Raw genomic sequence first — 22,638 nt, 5'->3', positions numbered from 1 at the left:
TCCATGGTGCATCCGTCAAATGGCAAGTGTCATATGAAATGATGGTGGAGTGGAGTGGGGCAACAAGGAAGGCTCCAAGCCACATGTTGTGGTACAAGGGTAGTTATAATGAGGGAAGCCCACACATTGAGTGTATAGATGTAGGAGGTAGCAATCGTGGTACATGAGTTACTTCGACCTTTATTTTTCCACCCTTCTTCATATGTTCTTTTCCTTTTGTTTATTTTTATTTCTATTAACTGCTCGGGGCTCCTGGGGATGAGAGCGCTTTGTGTATGATAAAGTAGTGAATACCCCATTAAGGTTTGGCAGTTCATCACCCACCAGGGGTTGGGACAATCATGGGTTCCTTAATGATATAGCGACACACATAGGCGCCCTAGGAACCAGGGTGATGGCCGTAATGATAAGGGGTAGAACTCATGTTTGGCTTTTCACACACACTAAATTTTTATGTCTTGACCATCTTCTGCATTTTTGTGGTACATTTCCTGTTATATGTTGCCAATTTATGCTTTTAACTTTCTTTTTAGCTACATCAACCTTCGGGGCATCATTTCAGGCCCAACCCAAAGTTTAAACAAGGGGAGGGAGAGGCTAACACCTTATGGACCCAATGGAGAAATGTGGACCCAGATGTAAAAAGTGTGAGAAGGTGTTATAATGAGGAGAGGGGAGTGAGATATGTGGTATCGGAAACGGGACCATGCAACCAAACTCGGGGTTTCCCATTTAGTGCCACTCCTAAAGCTAATAGCCAATATAGGAGATCCCATGGGGCTAGGATACAAGATTAACCACCAAGTTGGGACAAGGGAACAAGAGTATAATCCAAGCCCATTCTTTCTACCAAATCCCCCTACTAATCCATGTCCAAATGTGTCCAAGAAAAAGCAAGCATAAACACCTAATTACATAATGAAAAGACATACTTTCATGGTTGGAAGACGCACTTTCAAACATACGATCATAATAGATGGGCAAAGGCACATAATGGTTGGCTCAGGTGGCGGAGAATGGCACATCGAGCTATTTGGTGGCTGTAAGTGGCTGTTGGTTGTAGCCCGAAGACAAATCAAGGAGACAAATTCTCCTATAGGGGTCACCCACTGGCAGTGGGTGACAGTGCCCTAGAGAGGAGGATGGTAAGGACGAGCAAGTAAGCATACTTGCCATTCAACCATTCAACCATTGTGCTAATAGACAACACTATTGCCTTGTGGCACCTATGATTTTGGGTGTTCAATATGTTTAAATATGCTTAGATCCCTCTTACAAAAATAATTATTTCTCTTATGATAACATTGATTGCATTATTCCTAGTAGAATTACATCTAGTTTAGAAAATTTATATATTTTGAGATATAGCATGGAATATAAATGGATTGGAATTAAGTTGGATGACAAGTTCATGCCTTCAACTCTCTAGTTTAACTTTTATTAGAATTCTAATATTTTATTGTGTATCTACTGCAGATGGTTGATTTTAGTGAGCACAAATACGTGAAATACAAAATGGATTATCCCCCTTTATATAACAAAACTCAAAGACAAGTATGTTTCATATTATGATTGATTATTACATTCAATTCTCCAGTTTAACTTGTATAATGATTCTAATATCTTAATATGTATTTGTTGTAGATGGCTTGTTCCAGTGAGCACGAATAAGTGGAATGCAAATGGAGTGTCTATCGTCATGTAACAAACTATAGCAGACATATGTTTCCTATTATGACTAATTATTGGTTTTGAAATATGCTTATCATTACATATATGTTTTTGTATTTTAACCTTATTCATCCATTTTTTGTTTTTTGTTTTTTTAAATGCAACAGAGGAGAGGACACTGCAGTAGAGATAATGCACAAGGAGGGAGTTTGCAATTTTTTGGTCATTGTTGTCTAAATGTTTTGTTTTTGTTGAGTTGGAGAATGGGAATGCTTTTTGGTGTCCTTGTTTTCTCATTTCTTGTAGTTTGGTCCTAGTTTTGTTTGAGGGGAGAGAAGAAAAGAGATGAGATAGACGTTATCATTCATAAATGAAGGTGAATCACTGTAATGATACACAATGCACTTCATTAACAATTCATTTGTGACTCCATTTGCTGGCTTTTCAATTTATTATATGTTTTATATGTTGTATGATACTTAACTATATTGATATGCTTTGTGTAGTGAACGACAATTGTTGTATAGTTTATGAAGGTCAAGTGGTGAAGATACCATAACCATTCTACAATCACAATGCAAACAATTGGTGAGCCATATTTTTTTCCTACATAATAACTATTGTGCTTTAATCCACCAATTTTTTTTTATTTGCACAACAATGTATTCTTTTGTCATGGCTTCAAGGTACCCTTCAAATAATCTACGATCATGCCAACATACAACACTACCGCCTTATGGACCCTAGTATTTGGTGTGTTCAATATGTTTATATCTGTTTGAACTTTGTATTATTCCTAGTAGTACATCTAGTTTAGAAAATTTATATCTTTTTGAGATAAGGTGTGGAATATAGCTAGACTTGAACTAGGTTGCCTAACAATTTCATTCCTTCCAAATCTCTAGTTAAACATTTATTAGAAATCTATTTTTTTGTGTATCTATTGCAGATGGCTTGTTCCTGTTAGCATGAATACGTGAAATACAAAATGAACTCTCCTCTTTTATATAACAATCTCAAAGAAAGGTGTGTTTGTTATTACAATTAATTATTGCGTTTGACTCTCCAATTTATTTTATATAACACATCTAATATCTTATTTTGTATCTTTTGTAGATATCTTGTTTTGATGAGCACGAGCAAGTGGAATACAAAAGAGAGTGTTCATCATTATAAAACAAACTCTAGGGGAGTTGTGTTTCCTATTATGAATAATTATTTATTTTGAAATATACTTACCATTACTATTTGTGTGTATTTAAACCTTATTCAACCCATGTTTTTTCCTTTGAACACAGGAGAGAACATTGGAGGATATATGACGTGCAGAGGGGATGTTTGCATTTCTTTCTTTGTTCTTGTATAGATGTTTTATTTTATTGAGTTTTAGCATGGCCACGCTTTGTGTTGTACTCATTTTCCTTTGTTTTCTTTGATTTTTTTCCTTGGCTTTTGTAGTTTGATCTTGGCTTTGTTTGTTGGATGTGTTCTACTTGCGTTCCTTTGTTTTGCTTTTTTTTTCATGTTTTTTGTAGTTTGGCCCTAGTTTTGTTTGTTCGACGTGGAAAAGGAAATAAAGGAAGCAGACAGAGAAAATTGAGGTTATTGTTCGTAAACGAAGGTGAGTCAACGTAGCTATATGCAATGCTCTTCAGTTAAAAGTATATTTTGCTATTTTGTGGCTCCATTTGTTTGCTATTAAATCTATTATTTGTTTTATCTATGCTCTTATTATCACATATATTGATCTTCTTTATATAGTGAACAATTGCAATTGTACAGTGTACAAAGGTCAAGTGGTGAAGATGCACTAGACATTCTACAAACATGGCACACTTAATGGGTGAGGCATACTTTTCTCCTACAAAGTACTATTGTCCTTTAATACACGAAAATATTTTTTTTGCACATCATTTTGTCATTGTTTCGAGGTAGTATGATCTTATTCATAGGTGTCAGGTTCATGATTTTCTCTTGGATTTTCCATACAACTTTGATATGAAAGGAATGAAAAGTTATATTAGAGTTCAGATGTTCAGGGCTTATTGTTCATGATTGTCACTGTTATAATATTGGTGAAGGGAGGGTAGGTATGTGTATGGTTAATTTATCGTGCTGTATATTTGTTATTTAAGCTCCCGTGGTATATTTGTGATCTCATATATAATAGTACTTTGTGGAGTGACTAATTACAATTGTAACTATGGTATATTTGTGATCTCATATATAATAGTACTTTGTGGAGTGACTAATTACAATTGTAACTGTGTTATATTTGTGATCTCATATATAATAGTTCTTTGTGGAGTGACTGATTACAACTGTAATGTTTGGGAGGGTCAAATGGAGAAGATACCTTAGGCAATGTAGATGGAGCACAATGAATGAGTGAGTTATGTTGTTTTCCAACATAATAGTGTTAATATTATTCGCTTGCTTGGCTTTTTCCCAACACATATACATCAAAAGTTATGTTTAAATTTATATGCTTTCTTACTACACATCACACGCACACCCCCACACCAAACTTTACTTGGGAGCGGGAGCGGGGAGCGGGAGCGAAAACGGGAGCGGGAGCGGGAGCGACCATTTTCAGAAGCTCCCAGTTTGGGAGCGAATCCGGGAGCGATTTTTTAAAAATATATATATATATATATATATATATATATATATATATATATATATATATATATATATATATATATTATTTTTAAATTTTTGATACATATATGTCAACAAAAACATGTAGAATGATGAATTAGACATAAAAAACATAAAAAAACATAGATTGATCATTGAACCATATCACATCAATAATCTAGAAATTATAATCGTCATCAACCATGTCCACAAGTTAGTAAAATACATATTACAACTGCAACATATTGAGTCTTATAAATCATGATTCATCAAATTCAATCTTAAAGTTTCAACTTCAAGCTTTCAGAATTGAAAATTCAATAACATTTATCATCATTGATCACCAAAGGTACTTGTAAGCTAAGTTTAACCATTACAAGAAGTAATATCGAAGATATTTCTAAGTCCTAACTTCTAACTGTTAACATGATATGAAATGTTAAAAATTTATAAAATGAAACATGAATAATGAGATGAAATGAAACAACTTTAGTCTTTCACAAAGCATCATATTCATAATTCACAATCATTACCAATGAGTTATAATTGCCAAGGCCCAACTTCAAACTTCAAATTTTCATTGTCACAGTGATATAATGTTTACAAAAAATATCATTATGATATGAAAGAGTCAAGAGTCAAGAGTCAAGGACTCAAAACTCAACAGTTATGAAAACTAAAGTCTAATAGAAACTAAAAAAGACAAGTAAACTGTAAATCTACATGTGGCCCTTGCCACGAGAGTGTCCGGGAGTATAAGCAGGTCGTGGTGGTCTTCTAGGAGTCTCCCGCATAGACCGACGACCAAAACTAGAACCTCCACGCGAGGGTATAGATGGAGGTGGCGACAGCAAAGGAACAAGACTCGGACGTCGAGCACTGTTACTGGATGGTGGAGGTGGAGGTGGAGGTGGCATAGCTGCTGCTTCATTTTCATCCCTTACAAGTTCCTCTTCTAGTTCTTCAATATGTACAATGCCATCCTCCAAATTGTCATCCTCTGGGTGATTGTCCCAAATTTTATATGTGGGATCCTCATTAGCCTGATCACAGTAATTACTCAACAACCTCAAGTTGTAGTGCACATAAACCAAGCTTTCTGCTCGGTTTTCATAGAGTCTGTTTCTTTTCACATTATGTATATAGCTGTAGGTGCTCCAACACCTCTCTACAGAAGAAGAATTTACAACCTGTGAATTTTTTTTTTTGCCAATTTTGGCAAAAGTCCGTGGCCGCCATATGTTTCCCACCATGTGAGAGATTCAAATTTATCTTTGTCGTCCATTGCATGGAAGTTACAATACAAACCAGTGCCACTGAAGTATCTGCCTATTTCAAGGCGCACAGCTGCACATTCCCCCCTGTCAGGTACCAACTTTTCTAATGCTTCCAAATATCCTTTAGTTACCTCTGGATCTAAATGGGGTTTGGTCCTAACCCCACCCCCTGCTGCAGGTTGGCCCAACCAAGATGTAGAGTAGTATTTTGGCGTAAGGATATACGCCAAGCAATGTAGTGGAAGGTTAAGCCTATTCCACCATTCACACACACAATCATGAATCAGTTTGTACAAGTTGGGATCTCTATTATGAACAATGTCTTTTATTTCCCCCAACATGGTATCCATTTGCTCACACACCTCGCCAATCACTGGTTTGTCTATATCTGCAAATCGAATCATGTGATAAATTGGCTTGGTGAAATCCAATACCTGCCTCACACTTGTCCAAAACTGCCCATCAAGAGCGGCCTCCTCCACCATTTCAAAACCTGCCATGTCAGCTACATTTGTAGCCCTTTCCAATGTTGCATGAAGCGGGAGCGAAGCGGAAGCGCGAAAGCGGAAGCGGGAGCGCGGAAGCGTCATTTTCCAAAAATCTAGGAAGCGAAGCGTCCGCGGAAGCGTCTGCTATATATATATATATTTTTATATTTTTTTGCATTTATACTCAAAACAAACATCCCAAATACCAAATTAATTGTAGAAGACATGAAAACATGCATATTTTTGCATAAATCAAGATAGATATGGCATCCATGATTCCATTGTAGTTACTAGTATGTACAACAATCATCTATATTCTAGCTATTACAAACATACATCAAATTTTTAAGCATATTATAAAACATAAAACATTTAAGCATATTATAAAACATAAAACATAGAGCATATTATGATTTATCTAGCAAGTGAGCAACTGTCAACATTTGTCATGTCCAAAATTCAAATAATAATGTTTACAAAATATGTCACTTGGTCACCGCCAAGCCAAAAAGGTTCAAAATTCAAATTCACAAGTCTACAAGTCTAATGAGTAATCTATGACAAAAAGTAGTAGATTGTGAATATATCTACTAATCTCTCCTCCTTCCACCACGAATAGAACGTGATGGCGGGCCTCCACGTGGTGGCAATGAAGAAGATGGTCCCTGTGTAAGTCGTGGCACTGAAACTGATGAAGAAGAACCCCCTGCTGTTGGTGTTGAACCATGGAACCTAGGAACCAAGGGACCAGATGGGGGTGGGGGTGGTGGCATATCAACACGGTCATCATCATCCTAGAATCGCTCAAAAAATTCATGCAAAACAAAAAAACACTAGTTAACAAAAAAATTAAAAACATGAATTAGAGAAATGCTTTATAAGGGAAAATTGGAAAATTCATACCACAATGGACATACCTGGATAAGAGCATCCTCTAATTGCTCTAGTCGCAACACTCCATCCTCCAAATTGGGCTCCTCTGGATTCTTGTCCCAAATCAACAAGTCTTTATTAGACTTTGCATCTTCACAGTAATGGGACAACAATCGCAAGTTGTAATGAACATAAACCAAGCTCTCTGCCCGGTCTAAATTCAACCTGTTCCTTTTAACACTGTGGATGAAAGAATAAGAGCTCCAACACCTCTCTGCAGAAGAAGTGTTTACCACCTGTGATAGCATCCGCAATGCCAAACTCTGTAGAAGTGGAGTACCCCCTCCATGCATGTTCCACCACTCAAGAGCAGAAAAAGTCTCTCGATCTTGAATTGCATGCATGCTCCCAAATGGACCAGTGTTGAGCGTATAGTTGCTCACCTGTCTCCGTACCAATGCAGCCTCCTCCTCATCAGGGATTAATTTACTCAATGCAGCCATATATTTTTCGTGAACCTCTCTATCTTGGTGTGGTTTTTTCCTGCTTCCCCCCCCAGGTGCTGGTGTTGAAAGCCATGATGGATGATAGTATTTAGGTGTCAAAACATATGCTAATGCATGCAATGGAATATTTAGCATTTCCCATCGGTTTTGCACCTCTACACGAATATAATTGTACAAGGTGGTATCTCTAGGCTCAACAATGTCTTTAATCTGCCCCAACATGCTATCCATTTGCTCATACACCTCCCCAATTACTGGTCGATCTGAATCTGCAAACTTGATCATGTAATAAATTGGTTTGGTGAATTGCAAAACATATTTAACCTGTGACCAAAAGTAGCTGTCAAGAACAGTGTCCTTGACTGCATTAGCACCATCTGTGTCAGTGTTAATTTCATCCCATGTTTCAGCACACACCAGATTAGTTAAAGCTTGTCTCACCCTCACTAGCCGCCTAAAGGTGAGGTAATAACTAGCAAATCTTGTCTTTGCAATTTTAAGCAATTGCAACTTGGAGTAAGTGCCATAGAAGTAGTTTACCCTTGTATGCCCTGTGATGAATTTAATGAGCTGCTTCCCTTTCCTGTAAACCTCAGCAATCCACCCACAATCTTTGTGTTTCACAATATCATGCATCAAAAGGTTCAATGTGTGAACCAGGCACCCAGACCAAAAGATGTGTGGATGAGTACGCTCAATAATTTTTCCTGCTGCCTTACAATTTGCTGCATTATCTGTGATCACTTGAACCACATTATTCGGACCAACATCTTTGATTGATTTCAATAGGAGATCTGCAATGTTTTGTGCAGTTGCACTGATGGAGGAGTCATGACATGCAATAAATACTGCACCACTAGAAGAAACACCAAGAACATTTATCAAATGTTGGTTTCTAATATTTGTCCACCCATCTGATACAATGGATACCCCAGAATCCACCCACTCATGTGTAAAACGTGTCAAAGCTCTTTGAACCTTAGCTTTTTCTCTTTCTAATAACACTGTTCTAGCTTTCTCATAGTTGGGGGCCTTGTATCCTTTTGGGGCTTCATTGATGGCCTTTACCATGTCATGCCAATAGGGAGAGCGAAGCACATTGAATGGTACACCGCAAGCAAAAAGAAAACGGACTATCTTTCCATCCACATCATCCCTCCCAGCAACATTAAGGAAATCCCCTATTGTTCTTCTACCTCCAGAGGTTGCAGAAGTACCATGAGGAGATGGGCAACTACCAAATTTAGAGGTTGCACTTGATTCAGAATGAGTTTTTTGTTTCTTGTTTTTTTGTTGTGCAGCCATCTCTATTTGGATGTATTTTCTTCTTTCTTCAGTTGAAATGTTTGGGCAAATTTGTACCCCCACAGAACCCTTTTTTTCATCACTGTCCAGCACCCCACAAAGATGCCTCCTCAGACGGGTATATGAACCACAATATGGTTTTCCTCCATGACAACCATGAGGGCACACAAATTTGTAAGATCCACCACCCTTTCCCCCATCAAGTTTGGTCACATAGTTCCACAAGGGTGTTGATGTACCTTTCCCATCTTGTGCTTCAGTGTCCCCTTCAAGTTCATCCCCTTCCTCTTCAAACCCTTCCTCCTCATCATACATTGGGTCACTACTATTAGGACCAAGTTCATCCCCTTCCTCTTCCCTTCTATTCCTCACCCTTGCCATCATTAAAACCAAGAGTGGAATGATACATAGAAGCCAAAAGAACACCATCTTGGAATATGGATATAGGTGGTGGACAACCTGTAAATAAAGGAGCAAGTAGAAACAATGGGAAAGAGTAGGAGAGGGAGGAGAAAAATACAATTTTTTTTTCAAAAAAACAAGGGAGTTTGGGGTTTGAACTTACCTCTTTAGCTCTTGTAGATGAAGTCCTCCAAGCTCTTGCTCCAAGCTCTTCCTCCTTCTCCTAGCTCCTCCTTCACTCCTCCAAGCTCTCCTCTCTTCTCCTCTCCTTTCCTCTCTTCTCTTCTCCTCTCCTCTCTTCTCTTCTCCAACTCTCATAAACTCAAAGTGAGAAAATGAGGAATGAATGGGAGCTTTATGCTTTTCATTCCTCACCTAAACTCACCCTAAACTCACCCTAACCCACCCCCTCATTGCTAAGTTAAGTTAACTTTTAAAAAAAATTAAAAAAAATGAAGTGTCATTCCTTAGCCCGCGCGGATTTTTCGGAAGCGCTCCGAAGCGCTCGTGAAGCGTGCGCTTCCGGGCCCGAAGCGTGGCGCTTCCGGAGGCCCGAAGCGCCCTCCGAAGCGCGCTTCGGGGCCAACGCTTCTCAAAAACCAGGAAGCGCATAAAAAATGCGGAATCGCGCTTCGGAAAAAATGGAATCGCGCTTCCTTGGGCGCTTCCGGAACGCTTCCGTACGGGACGCGATTCCGGCCTAGGATCCGGGGGGGGGGGCGCTTCCTGCAACACTGGCCCTTTCCTTTAACACCTGCCAATGTGGACTTCATACCATGCTAGCTAATGCCTCTCTTACCTTCAAAAGGCGCCTGAAGGTGAGGTAATAGCTACCAAATCTAGTCTTCGCAATCTTCAGCAACTCCAATCTCGAGTGACTGCGGAAAAGGCCATGGGTATTGCTATGATTTGTAATAAATTTTATCATTTGTTTGCCTTTCTTATACAAATTACCAATCCATTGGTATTGTTCATTTTTGTTTTTGACAATATCATGCAACAGAAGGTTCAATGTGTGAACCAAACATCCACACCAAAATATGTTGGGGTATTTATCCTCAATAACTGCTCCCGCTGCCTTACAATTAGGATCATTATCAGTGATGACTTGGATGACATTGTATGGGCCAATACGCTCAATTGTTTCAAGTAATGCTTCTGCAATGTTGATGGCGGTCTTGAACTTGTCTAAGTAATCATGTGCAGCTAGAAAGATGGGACCACTAATAGACACAGCAAGAACACTTATCAATGGCTTGCCTTTTACATTTGTCCATCCATCAGATACAATGGACACCCCATGGTCAGTCCAAGAACTTGTCATTTTATTCAAAGAATGTGATATTTTTGCTTTTTCATGATCAAGGCCAACAGTTCTTGCCTTGTCATACCGAGGGCTCTTGTATCCTTTAGGGGCATCATTTATGGCAGAAACCATTTCATGCCAATAAGGTGAGCGTAGAACATTGAATGGTATCCCACATGCATAGAGAAACCTGTAAACTTTTGAATCCACATCATTCCTACACCCCTCATCAAGGAAATCTGATATGGTTCTACGCCTTAAAGATGATGACCCTGTGCCTCCATGTCCATATCCACTGCCTTGGGAGGATGCTAAAGGAGTTCTTTGTGATTGTGAGCTTGGTTCAAAGAAACCCCTTGATTTTTTTGTTCTGTATTGGGCTTCCTCCTCTTCCCTTATGTATTTGGCTCTATCCGCTGTTGACACCGCTGTACAAGTTTTGATTCCTATTTGTTTACATGGCTTTTTCCCGCAGAGGTGTCTTCTAGCACGGGTGTATGAACCTGTGTAATCAGTGTTGCAATGGGGGCAATGAAATTTAGTGGTTCCACCCCCTCTTCCTGTTTCAGCCCTGTGAACATATTTCCACAATGGAGTTTGGTCTTGTTTAGTTTTTTGAGGGTCATGTTCACCCTTCTCCAGCTCCTCCTCATCGGGGTTTTCACCCATTTGACTTTCTCCAGCTTCTTCATGCCCCTCTTCAGTTTGGGGACCCCTCCGTTTCCTACTCTCCGGCACCATAATAACCATAAAAGGGACCAGGAAGAGGAAAATGCCAATAAATATAGCCAGGTCCATGGTGTTTGATGTTTGTAGGGTTTTGATTCTTGAATCTGCAAATTAATTTAATTATTGAGATTAATTAATTTAATTTATTAATTTAATTTAAATACATGATTTTTAAACTCAAACAGTTAAATTAAATTAACTAAATTACTATCTAATCAGCTAAACTAACTAAATTACTAAGTTACTTACCTCTGCAGGCTTGCTGCTCGCTCCTTGGCACTTGCTCCTCGCTCCTCAGCACTTGCTCCTCGCTCCTTTGCTCTTGCTCCAGCTCCAAACTCAGGCTCAATGAAGTTAGAATGAATTTTTTTTGGCCCATTGGGCTTTTAAAACCCAAATTTTTATTTATTTATTTATTTATTTATTTTTCTTAATTTTTTTTTTATTTTTTTATTTTTTCGAGTCCACGGATTTTTTTTCCGCCGAACCGCTCCCGGCCCGGCTCGAATCGCTCCCAGAGCGATTTTTAATGCTTGGGAGCGATCAGGGAGCGATCGCTCCCGAGCGTTAAAAATCGCTCCGGGAGCGCCGGAGCGATCGCTCCCTATATCGCTTCCTAACAGACCAGGGAGCGCAAATTTTTTTGAGGGAGCGCGCTCCTGAAAATCGCTCCCGTCCGGGAGCGATTTTGGGAGCGCCGCTCCTGCCCGGAGCGCGATTCGGGAGCGGGTTCGAGGGGGGTGGGGGGGGCGCTCCCCCGCAACATAGCCCCACACTATGTGGTTGTTGCCACACAATCTAACAAAGGTGCCACGAGGGGTATCCAAGGGACAACCACTAGACCAAATGACAACAATGGGACAAACATGTGAAAATTCCGAACCCTAGAATCCTATTGTAGCAACTGGAAATTATTATCCTAATTGTTTTTTTAAATTAACAATTTATTTACTGTTTCCTACAACAAATACTGAATAACTCACATTGCAATCTCCACAAATAAAATTGTGGAAGAATAAACGTTTGAAGAAATGCTAGCACACACACATAAAATAGCACGGTTATTTTTGGACCAATGTCCCTGGAAAAAAACCCAACTTGGGAAAACCAGTGCAGCAGTGAAAAAATTTGAGTACAACTGGATGTCATAACTGGCAATCCTACAGAGAAATACTAGGTAGAAAAATCTAGTGAGGAAATCTCTTCACTTCACACGCAAATCTGGGCTCTGACCTCAGCTCAAATTGAGCCGTCCAAATTGGCTTTACGCTACTACTGTGTCACCCTAGTGTAGTCACTTCTGCACTCGGCTCGAACTAGCTTCTCCTCAAGTCATCTAGTCTACTGTTGTTTTGAAAAATGTCTCTCCTGGCCTCCAGAACCTCTACTTGACTTCTGGCGCTGAAATTCGCTATCCCTAGCAGCTTGGAAATGGCCTCTAGAGGCTATTGCGCTGCTCTGTGTCAACCTCACTATGGCTCACTTGCCTCTTTGCAAATGCACTCACTGAATCTAGAAATCTTCCTTCGGCTTCACTATCTTTGTCGCTCTATCACTGCTTCGATCTCACTGGCTCTCTCTCCGGCTACTAACTGTTGCTACTCTGGAAATCGATATGTTCATGAAATCGAACTTTTCAAGTGTCATCTCTAAGTTCATATCGACTTTTCCTTATAAACCTCTGTTGGGACTCCAACGACCAAGATTAAATCTCAATCGATGGCTAGGATTAATTTGAAGTCAATCCAAGTGAGTTTCTACAACATTCACACATTGAATTAATTAATTCTGATTAATTAACCATATTCCCTAATTTTAGACTTTAGGAAATATTTAAAAACTGGTTAATAATCTAATTAAGTCATTTCTAGGCAGAATTTCCAGAAACGATTTTTGGGTTTCTGAAATCTCTTGTATTATAGCCTCCACCAAATTTCGTGGCTAGAACACATCCAATGCTACAAAACTAACGCTCCCTCTTAGCGAGGAATGTGTTATAGTGCTCTACTACCCCCTGTAGCAGTGCCCTGTCTCTGCATCATCTCTTGTCATGCTGTTGATGTCTGGTTGTTGCTGCCCACCAACCACTACACAAATCTGATATGTGTTGCATCTGTGTTGGTGCTGACCCTGCTAAACTGTTGCCAACACTTCATCTGCACTGCAACTCCCTCTCATTTGTTGCTGCTGCAACTGCAACAACTACAACTAAGAAGCATCCTAATTACTGAATCAAGGGTGATTAGTATGATGCATCTGTCTCCCGAGTCCTGACTGCTACTAGTATCTACACTGTCACTGAAGAATTTTTGTTGTTGTTGACTCTACACTGTTGCCAACTCTACACTGTGCTCCCCAGCATCTGACTGCTACTAGTCTCTGCAACTATCACTCTAGCATCTTACTGCATCAATTGTCACTGATCCATCCTGCGACTGAATATTGCGGGCCCCCGTAGCAAGGTACTAATCCAAGAGGTGGACTCCACAAGGATCCTGCCCATCTGTAGCACTCTGGGGCTACAGCACCAAGTCACTCAACCTCACTCCTGGAGGTATATTAGCAAACATGGTGAAGTCTTCCTCCCACCTGGAGGACAGCTTATCGATCTCTATTGATGCTACCTGTTGGTCCTGCTTCCTAAGAGGACACTGGGTATTGTAGTGACCAAGGTCACCACGTCTGAAGCACTTGACCTTCGACAAGTCCTTCTTTTGCTACTCCCCATGTCCCTGACTGGGCCACATTCTCCTCCTCCTTCACCTACTTCGATCCGCTGCTGCCACTGATGGAGCTCTTCAATAGAGCTCGTCTCAACTCCTCCTGTTGCAAATCGACCCACATCCTGTCCCACCTTGGCAAGGTATCTCTGCCCAAGATACTTTGGACGAATACCTGCCACTCCTCGGAGACACTGTTTAGTGCCAATCACACTAGCTCTGTGGGTTGAGGCGCTGCCCCAACAACTGACAACTGGTCTCGGACCTCCTGAATCCTAGTGAGGAAGGAGTCTATGCCTTCCCCCTTCTGCATGCGAATGAGCCTCAGCTTCTCCTCTAAGTACATCTTCTCCTGCTCGGAAGTTCCCTCATACAACGTGGAAAATGTATCCCACATCTCTTTGGTCATTCCTTTGGCCGTTAGATGTGATACAACATGATCCCAAACACCATTTAGGATGAATCTCTAACCCCACGCCATCTCCTTTTTGTACTCCTTCAGCGGATTTGCATCCTGGGGCACTGCTACCACTGCATCAATATATGGCTTCAGGCTAGAAGTTCTTGAGACTAGAAGTTCCCTGAAGAAAATGTTTCCTCAGTGTGTGCTCTTCTTCCACCCTATGCTAGCTCCGCTATAGCAAACTGTTGCAATACTATTGCATCCAGCTAGAGATTTGCTTTGCAAAAATACTGGGTTGCTCTCTCTGCCTCTGGAATCCCTCGATCTAGAGAGATCAAAATTTTTTGTCCCTCACTCAGAAAAATGAAATCTCCTCAAGAAATTCGGCGTCTAGAAAAGTGACTGCGCTGCCTCTTGGGTTTCGATCTGCTACCCACATTGAACAATGAAACTCCCTTTGTCTTCGCTACTGAGCTCTCTGGCTGATCCACTGTGCTTTGGTACCATGTGAAAATTCCGAAACCCGGAATCCTATTGCAGCAATTGGAAATTATTCTCCTAATTGTTATTTTAAAATTAACAATTTATTTACTATTTCCTACAACAAATACTGAATAACTCACATTGCAACCTACACAAATAAAACTGCGGAAGAATAAACGCTAGAAGAAAAGCTAGCACACAGAAAATAACATAGCTATTTTTGGACCAATATCCCCGGAAAAACCCAACTTGGGAAAACTGGTGCAACAATTGAGGGTTTTAATATTAAGCAGTAGTGAAAAAAATTGAGTACAACTGGATGCCGAAACTGGCAATCCTATAGAGAAATACTGGCAAGAAAAATGTAGTGAGGAAATCTCCTCACTCCACAGGCAAATCCGAGCTCTGACCTCAACTCAAATTGAGTCGTCCAAACTAGCTCTGTGTAGCTACTGCATCACCCTAGCACAGTGACTTCTGTACTCAGCTCGAACCAGCTTCTCCTCAAGTTGTCTGGTTTGTTGTTGTCCAAGAGAATGTCTCTCCTGGCCTCTGGAATCTTTGCCCGACTTTTGGCATTGAAACTCGACTTTCTCCAGCAATTTCGAAAATTGCCTCTAGAGGCTATTGCGTTGCTCTGCGTCAGCCTCACTGTGGCTCACTTGCCTCTCTGCAAATGCACTCACTGGATTTGGAAATCTTCCTCGATGTTCACTCTCTTTTCCCCTCTCTCACTGCTTCAATTTCACTGGCCCTCTCTCCGGCAACTGATTGTTGCTACTCTGGAAATCGATTTGCTCATAAAATCCAACTTTTCAAGTGTCATCTCCAAGTGCCCGTTGACGACTTCTTATAATCCTCTATTGGGACTCCAACGATCAAGACTAAATCTTAATCGATGGCTAGGATTAACTTGAAGTCGATCCAAGTGAGTTTCTAGAACATTCACACCTTGATTTAATTAATTCTGATTAATTTACCATATTCCCTAAGTTCAGACTTAGGAAATATTTAAAAACTGGTTACTAATCGAATTAAGTCATTTATAGGCAGAGTTTCCAGAAACGATTTTTTGGGTTTTGGAGATCTCTTGTATTCTAGCCCCTCCACCGAATTTCGTGGCTAGAACACATCTAATGCTACAAAAACAAACAAAACACTTACTGTCATCTTAATTAGTGTCCCCTTCTCTTTATGGACTTTCGCCGATGGGAGGAGTCCTGATATAAGGGAAATCACTTGAGTGATAGGATCTACGGCAAGGTATGATGTGATTTCCTAGGCCATTCAAGGAGAGACTCAAATAATGGCTTAATGCTTCAAAAGATTAATGGTTCTCCAAGAAAGGCTTATGAGGAGACTTAGACCTATGAGAAGAGGTTATTCAATTGTAAGGGATACTCCTAGACTTAAGGCTTCCTAAGGAGCAAGACCTCTCTCTAAGGGATTGGAAGAATGATTAACAAAAAAGGCTTAGAAACAAATAGAGAGACCTCGGAGAATCCAAGCGAGGCCTAGGGCTAGTGGATGATCTCTGATGAGATATTGAGGTCAAGCAAGGATGAGAAAGGCCCAAAGAATGATTAAATTCCTTTAAATTTTCAAGAGAAAATGACCTTTGGAATGTCGCTAACCAAAGAAGTTTAAGGGTAGAATTGACTTTGGAGCGAGGGCTTGAGATTTCTCTCAAACTAGCCATGGGAATTGCTTCAAATTTTGAGGGAAACTAGAGGAAACTACAATGCAGTATCCTACCAACTTTCTCCTCAAGGTGACCTCTCTAATGCAATTCACATTAGGCCCTAGTTGACCTTCTATGGTTAGGGCATAAATTTGAAAAAGGTGAAAGAAAGAGGTTTGAGGTTGATCACCTAGGAATGAGACCCAGTGCCTTGTCAATTGGGAGAAATGGAGTCAAGATTTCCTTTGATTTATGTCTTCACTCTATCAAGGAGATCTATGTAGCTCTTTGCTAACCATAAGAAGCAGCAACTCGGCTACAATAGGTATTTATACTTCGCTTGGCAAGGATTGATGGGAATTCGAGGATGCAATATGCAACACGAACATTCATTGACATCATCTTTGAATAATGCATGCAATACTTAATAGTCATAGCCTTTTTCATGAAGTCGCATTAAATTAGGGCACATACAAGATCATGACAATATATTCCATACATTAGACATGTAACAATGTAAAATATAGCATCAAAATAACACTTACAAGAACATGTGAGTATGATCTCTGATGAGATATTTAGGTCAAGCAAGGATGAGAAAGGCCCAAAGAATGATTAAATTCCTTTAAGTTTTCAAGAGAAAATGACCTTTGGAATGCCGCTAACCAAAGAAGTTTAATGGTAGAATTGACTTTGGAGCTAGGGCTTGAGATTTCTCTCAAACTAGACATGGGAATTGCTTCAAATTTTGAGGGAAACTAGAGGAAACTACAATGCAGTATCCTACCAACTTTCTCCTCAAGGTGACCTCTCTAATGCAATTCACACTAGGCCCTAGTTGACCTTCTATGGTTAGGGCATAAATTTTAAAAAGGTGAAAGAAAGAGGCTTGAGGTTGATCACCTAGGAATGAGACCCAGTGCCTTGTCAATTGGGAGAAATGGAGTCAAGATTTCCTTTGATTTATGTCTTCGCTCTATCAAGGAGATCTATGTAGCTCTTTGCTAACCGTAAGAAGCAGCAACTCGGCTACAATAGGTATTTATACTTCGCTTGGCAAGGATTGATGGGAATTCGAGGATGCAATATGTAACACGAACATTCATTGACATCATCTTTGATTAATGCATGCGATACTTAATAGTCATAGCCTTTTTCATGAATTCGCATTAAATTAGGGCACATACAAGATTATGACAATATATTCCATACATTAGACATGTAACAATGTAAAATATAGCATCAAAATAACACTTACAAGAACATGTGAGTATATCCATCCATCAAACTTGCAAATAGAAGCTCCAAGACGAGATAGCGACCCAAGACAAGATAGCGAAAATCCCAAACATCAAAATGCATCAATAACACCCAATTTCGTCCATCAATTGCAAATCTAAATTCTTTTATTAGAGAAAATCTCAGTCCAAATGGTGATGATTTGTAAAATGAGGCTCTCCTTCAATTTATATGAGCCTCCCACAAGTTCTAATGGACCCCTAAAAATGTTTTAATGTGCAAAATAACAATAACTTTGATGACAAGCCCACCAAATAGCTCAAATGTGTGAAATAAGCCTTCCTAATGAGGCCAAAATGATAAAAATCCATTAGCTTAATGAAGCCCCTAAAAATGTTTTAATGTGCAAAATAACAATAACTTTGGTGACAAGCCCACCAAATAGCTCAAATGTGTGAAATAAGCCTTCCTAATGAGGCCAAAATGATAAAAGTCCATTCGCTTAATGAAGCCCCTAAAAATGTTTTAATGTGCAAAATAACAATAATTTTGGTGACAAGTCCACCAAATAGCTCAAATGTGTGAAATAAGCCTTCCTAATGAGGCCAAAATGATAAAATGATGGTGCAAAGGGTTGTTGGAAGGCTTAGGTGAGTCCTCAATGTGCCATGACAAAGAGGGCTCCAAAATGATGATTAGGGGGTGGCCCCTTGATTTCCAAGCAAAAGATCTTGTGGTGCTCTAAGGTGCCTCTTGGGCATAGGAAATGGTCTCATGGGTCTCCAACTGGATCAAACATGTCGATGCTCCATCAATAAGGGCTAGAATGATGACATGTGCCCTGGATCAGTGGCCAAGTATTAGGTGCAAATGTGTGGTTAGTTGGGCAACAAGGTCCAAATGCATAATCATCTCTCTATGTTTGGGGCACAAACATGCAGTGTGTGGCGGTGAAGAAACCCATGGCGTGGCAATCAATGCTCTATTGTAGTGGAGGTCCATGGCTCTTAATGCTCACCCTACAAGTGCCATTATGACCCTTTGAAGGGCTTAGACCCCGAATAGGGAGACCAAGTCCAAATGGAGACCCACTTGCAATCTTATATAAGATCCAATGCGTCTCCTCACCTTCTAGTACAACAATCCATTAGTGCAATTGAGTAAATAAGCTTTCTAATCAGGGGTAAAAGTGGACACTTCATAGTGGCATGCCCTTCCAAATGGGCTTTAGAGTGCACATGCGTCACCAAGCTCAACAAGAGAGGTTAATAAAGGACCCTATTAAGTGGTTTCAACCTCTAGAGAAGTAACAAGTTCATAGTGTATCCGTCAAATGGTAGGTGTCATATGAAATGATGGTTGAATGGTGTGGGGCAACAGGGAAGGTTCCAAGCCACATGCCATGGTACAAGGGTAGCTATAATGAGTGAAGCCCACACATTGGGTGTATAGATGTTGGAGTAAGCAATCGTGGTACATGAGTTACCTCGCCCTTTGTTTTACCACCCTTCTTTTTTTTACCACCCTTCTTCATATGTCTTGTGTTTTATTGATTTTTCTTTCTATTAACTACTTAGGGCTCCATCGTCTGCAACAAACAATTCTGCTAGGTGATTTCAATTTCCATTTAGTATAATTCTTGATTTAAATAAATTCCACAATTCTTCATTTAAATAAGTTAATTTGGAAGATGTGCCTTTTATCTTATAAATATGTTCACTAGTTCAAATTTGGATTGCTGGCTTTATCGGTCATTTGGAACAAATGTTGGTGACACTCCAATTTGGGAAGTGGTATCTCAAGAAAAATTAGCTTACAAAACCTTTAACATCTAAGAGTTCATTTATAGAGATGTTTTATAAATATGTTCACTAGTTCAAATTTGGATTGTTGGCTTTATCGATCATTTGGAACAAATGTTGGTGACACTCCAATTTAGGAAGTGACATCTCAAGAAAAATTAGCTTACAAAACCTTTAACATCTAAGAGTCCATTTATAGAGATGTTTGCCGATTCAATAACGTGCTTTTCTTATAAACACCTTAAGTAGCACTACTTCGCCTAGCATCCTCTCGCAATTATGGTTCCAGACCCAGATTGAAATGCAAAGTCAAAAGCTACGGCAAGGGCAGGGCAAAGGTTTGTTTCATGGAACCACGATTTGTCCTCTATTTTCAAGGGGTAGGGTGAGGTCTTGATTGATAAGAAGCCTCCTTGATTTGATGAGTTAATGCTGGTTTGATGGCAATAAGAATATTCTTCCCGTTTCGTGTTAGTTAGACTAAGCTTTACCATTGTATCCATAATATATGAACATTGCCTTATATATTGATTCACCTATAGCCTATCTTCCTTCCCTTAGCCTATAGCCTATCTACCTTTACCTAGTTGTTAGTTAGGTGGGCCCACGAGAGGCATGGGTAGTAGTTCCGTTTCTAGTTACCCGTAGCTTCCACTCGCAGATCGAGTAAGAGGCTTAGAAGCAGAGAAAGCAGCAGCTAGGGTAACTAGGCAGCCTTGAGGAATGTATAAACCCCCAAAGAAAACGATAGCCGGTTGTCATTGATGATAGCCGCTAGTAGCCGGTAGTCATAGCTAGGAGGCATTGCCTGAAGGTCATAACCACTCATAGCCAATCATATACGTGCGGGTTACTGAGGTGAGTTAGTGAGGTTCTTCTTTTGAATTGGGGATAGTTATTGGCCTAAACTTCCCTTGTTTCCCCTGGCTTGTGTAAGCTTAAAATACTTTCACTTCGGTACTCAACGGCCTCATGCTGGAAGTGTTTCTTTGCCCACCGCAATAGAGTTTGATGGTTCATGCTAACCTTCAAAACAAATACCGATAGCTTGTTTGCTTCCTCCCTATCCTACACTAACCCCATGGTTGGAGCATTATGAGTTGGAACAAGGCCTTGTTTCATAAGCACCTCGTATCATTTGTTTTCACAAGCAGGTAGATGGTTTTTTTCATAGATTAGTTTTGTATTTGGAGCCCAAATGGGGCAGTGCCTGGTAACTTAATCTATACTCTGTATTTATTAATAAGATGTTTTGATATCATTTCCTTCATACAACAATGTGAGTGATTTGCAATAATGTAATCTACAAATGCCTCTGGTTCCTTTTGGTTGGTTGCGCACCAATACAATAGTGCACTACTCCGAGTTGCATTTTCCAAGCATATAGTTCAAATATATTCTTATATTGTGGCTTACATGCTTAAAGGCCAACCTGTACATTCACGTAAGTCTGTAAAAGTAAATTAGTATTGAAAGTATAATTTATTAACATTGATATAATTTATACAGATTGATGCACATGCTGGTGGTGTGAAGGATATTGCTTTTTCACACCCTACCTCCCAGATCTGCATAATTACATGTGGGGATGATATGACCATCAAGGTAATCTGCTTTATCATATGTGTCCAGACTCACTCTAATAGTTGTCTCACTCTAATAGTTGTCGTTTACTTATTTGTATATGAAAATTTAAAAAAAAAATGTATGTGCTTGTAGGATGCAGTAACTGATCAAAAGCAGTACACATTTGAAGGTACTTGTTCATTGAAGCTTGAACAATTTATGTGCATTGCAGTTGAGTAATATTAAATTCTAGTTGTTTTTAAGTTACATTGCATATTGCATATTCTATTTTTGTTTGATGTTTGGTTTTTGGCCATATGAAAAATAATTTATTGCACTAATATTGCACAAAAGCACTAAAGATAGATGGATTATGATTCTTTGTTCTTATGCAGTTTATTTGTTCTACAACTATTGATGGAAAGATCAAAGCCTGGTTGTATGATCTTGCAGGATCTAGGGTGGAATATAATGCTTCGGGCCTCTGGTGCACTACAATGGCTTATAGTGTTGATGCAACAAGGTAAAATACCAACTTGGAATGGTGTTTAGTTTGTAGAGTGTCTTCATGTTGATCTAAGTTTTACTGTCTCCAATTTTTTGTATTTGCTTTGTCAAGACTATGCCCTTTCTGAAGCATATAATCATTTGTATTTTTATTAGGCTCTTCTCCTGTGGAACAAGTAAAGATGATGACTCATACCTGGTTGAGTGGAATGAAAGTGAGGGAACAATCGACATATTTTGGTTTTAGGAAATGTTACATCAAAGCCTGGTTGTATGGCTTATACTGTTTATTTTTTCTACAGCTATTGATGAAAGATCAAAGCCTGGCTGTATGATCTTGCAGGATCTAAGGTGTACTGTAATGCTCCGGACCTCTGGTGCACTACAATGGCTTATAGTGCTGATGCAACAAGGTAAAATGCCAACTTGGAATGGTGTTTAGTTTGTAAAGTGTCTTCATGTTGATCTAAGTTTTACTTTCTCCAATTTTCTATATTTGCTCTGTCAAGACTATGCCCTTTCTGAAGTACATAATCATTTGTATTTTTGTTAGGCTCTTCTCCTGTGGAACAAGTAACAAGTAAAGATGGTGATTCATACCTGGTCGAGTGGAATTAAAGTGAGGGAACAATCAAGGTTTTAGGAAGCATTCCTCAAGTGTTGTGCAATGTGATACAACTAGAAATAGGTTCTTGACAGCTGGTGATGAATTTCAAATAAAGTTCCGGGAAATGGATAACTCCAATATCTCGACAACAATTGATGTCGAGGGTAGTTTGGTAAGAAGTTGATGAGGATGGTTTATTTTTGGAGTTTGAGAGATAATGACTTTGACCCAAAAAATTTCAACCCATTATTTCAAGTTTTCTTGATCACATCCCAATGTATAGTTGTGTTATTTCCAAAAATCTGCAGGCTAGTCCTCGCCTTCGTTTCAGTAAAGATGGTTCCCTGTTGGCAGTAAGATGATATGATCAATGGATTCTAACAATTATCTGACACTTGAGACAAACGAAGGCTTCTAGATGAGGTTACAGACG

At 39.6% G+C, this 22,638-nt stretch overlaps 1 protein-coding gene across 1 annotated transcript; it reads left to right on the top strand.

The window, feature by feature from the left end:
* The first annotated feature begins 1,841 nt into the window (after positions 1 to 1,841).
* LOC149200257 (uncharacterized) lies at positions 1,842 to 22,240 on the top strand. The gene is made up of 11 exons (XM_089402646.1): positions 1,842 to 2,047; positions 2,178 to 2,259; positions 2,621 to 2,697; positions 2,788 to 3,292; positions 3,454 to 3,514; positions 21,035 to 21,130; positions 21,245 to 21,281; positions 21,545 to 21,614; positions 21,755 to 21,813; positions 21,901 to 22,011; positions 22,152 to 22,240. Exons 6-11 carry the CDS (start codon positions 21,119 to 21,121, stop codon positions 22,214 to 22,216), a joined length of 354 nt encoding a protein of 117 aa, XP_089258772.1. The 5' UTR covers positions 1,842 to 2,047; positions 2,178 to 2,259; positions 2,621 to 2,697; positions 2,788 to 3,292; positions 3,454 to 3,514; positions 21,035 to 21,118; the 3' UTR covers positions 22,217 to 22,240.
* Positions 22,241 to 22,638: the final 398 nt, after the last annotated feature.

The sequence above is a fragment of the Pinus tabuliformis genome, chromosome 2_1, assembly GCF_031772625.1.
Source record: "Pinus tabuliformis cultivar Carrire ecotype Pingquan chromosome 2_1, CPIR1, whole genome shotgun sequence".
Lineage (NCBI taxonomy): Eukaryota > Viridiplantae > Streptophyta > Pinopsida > Pinales > Pinaceae > Pinus > Pinus tabuliformis.
This window is presented reverse-complemented; position numbering and strand designations above follow the sequence as displayed.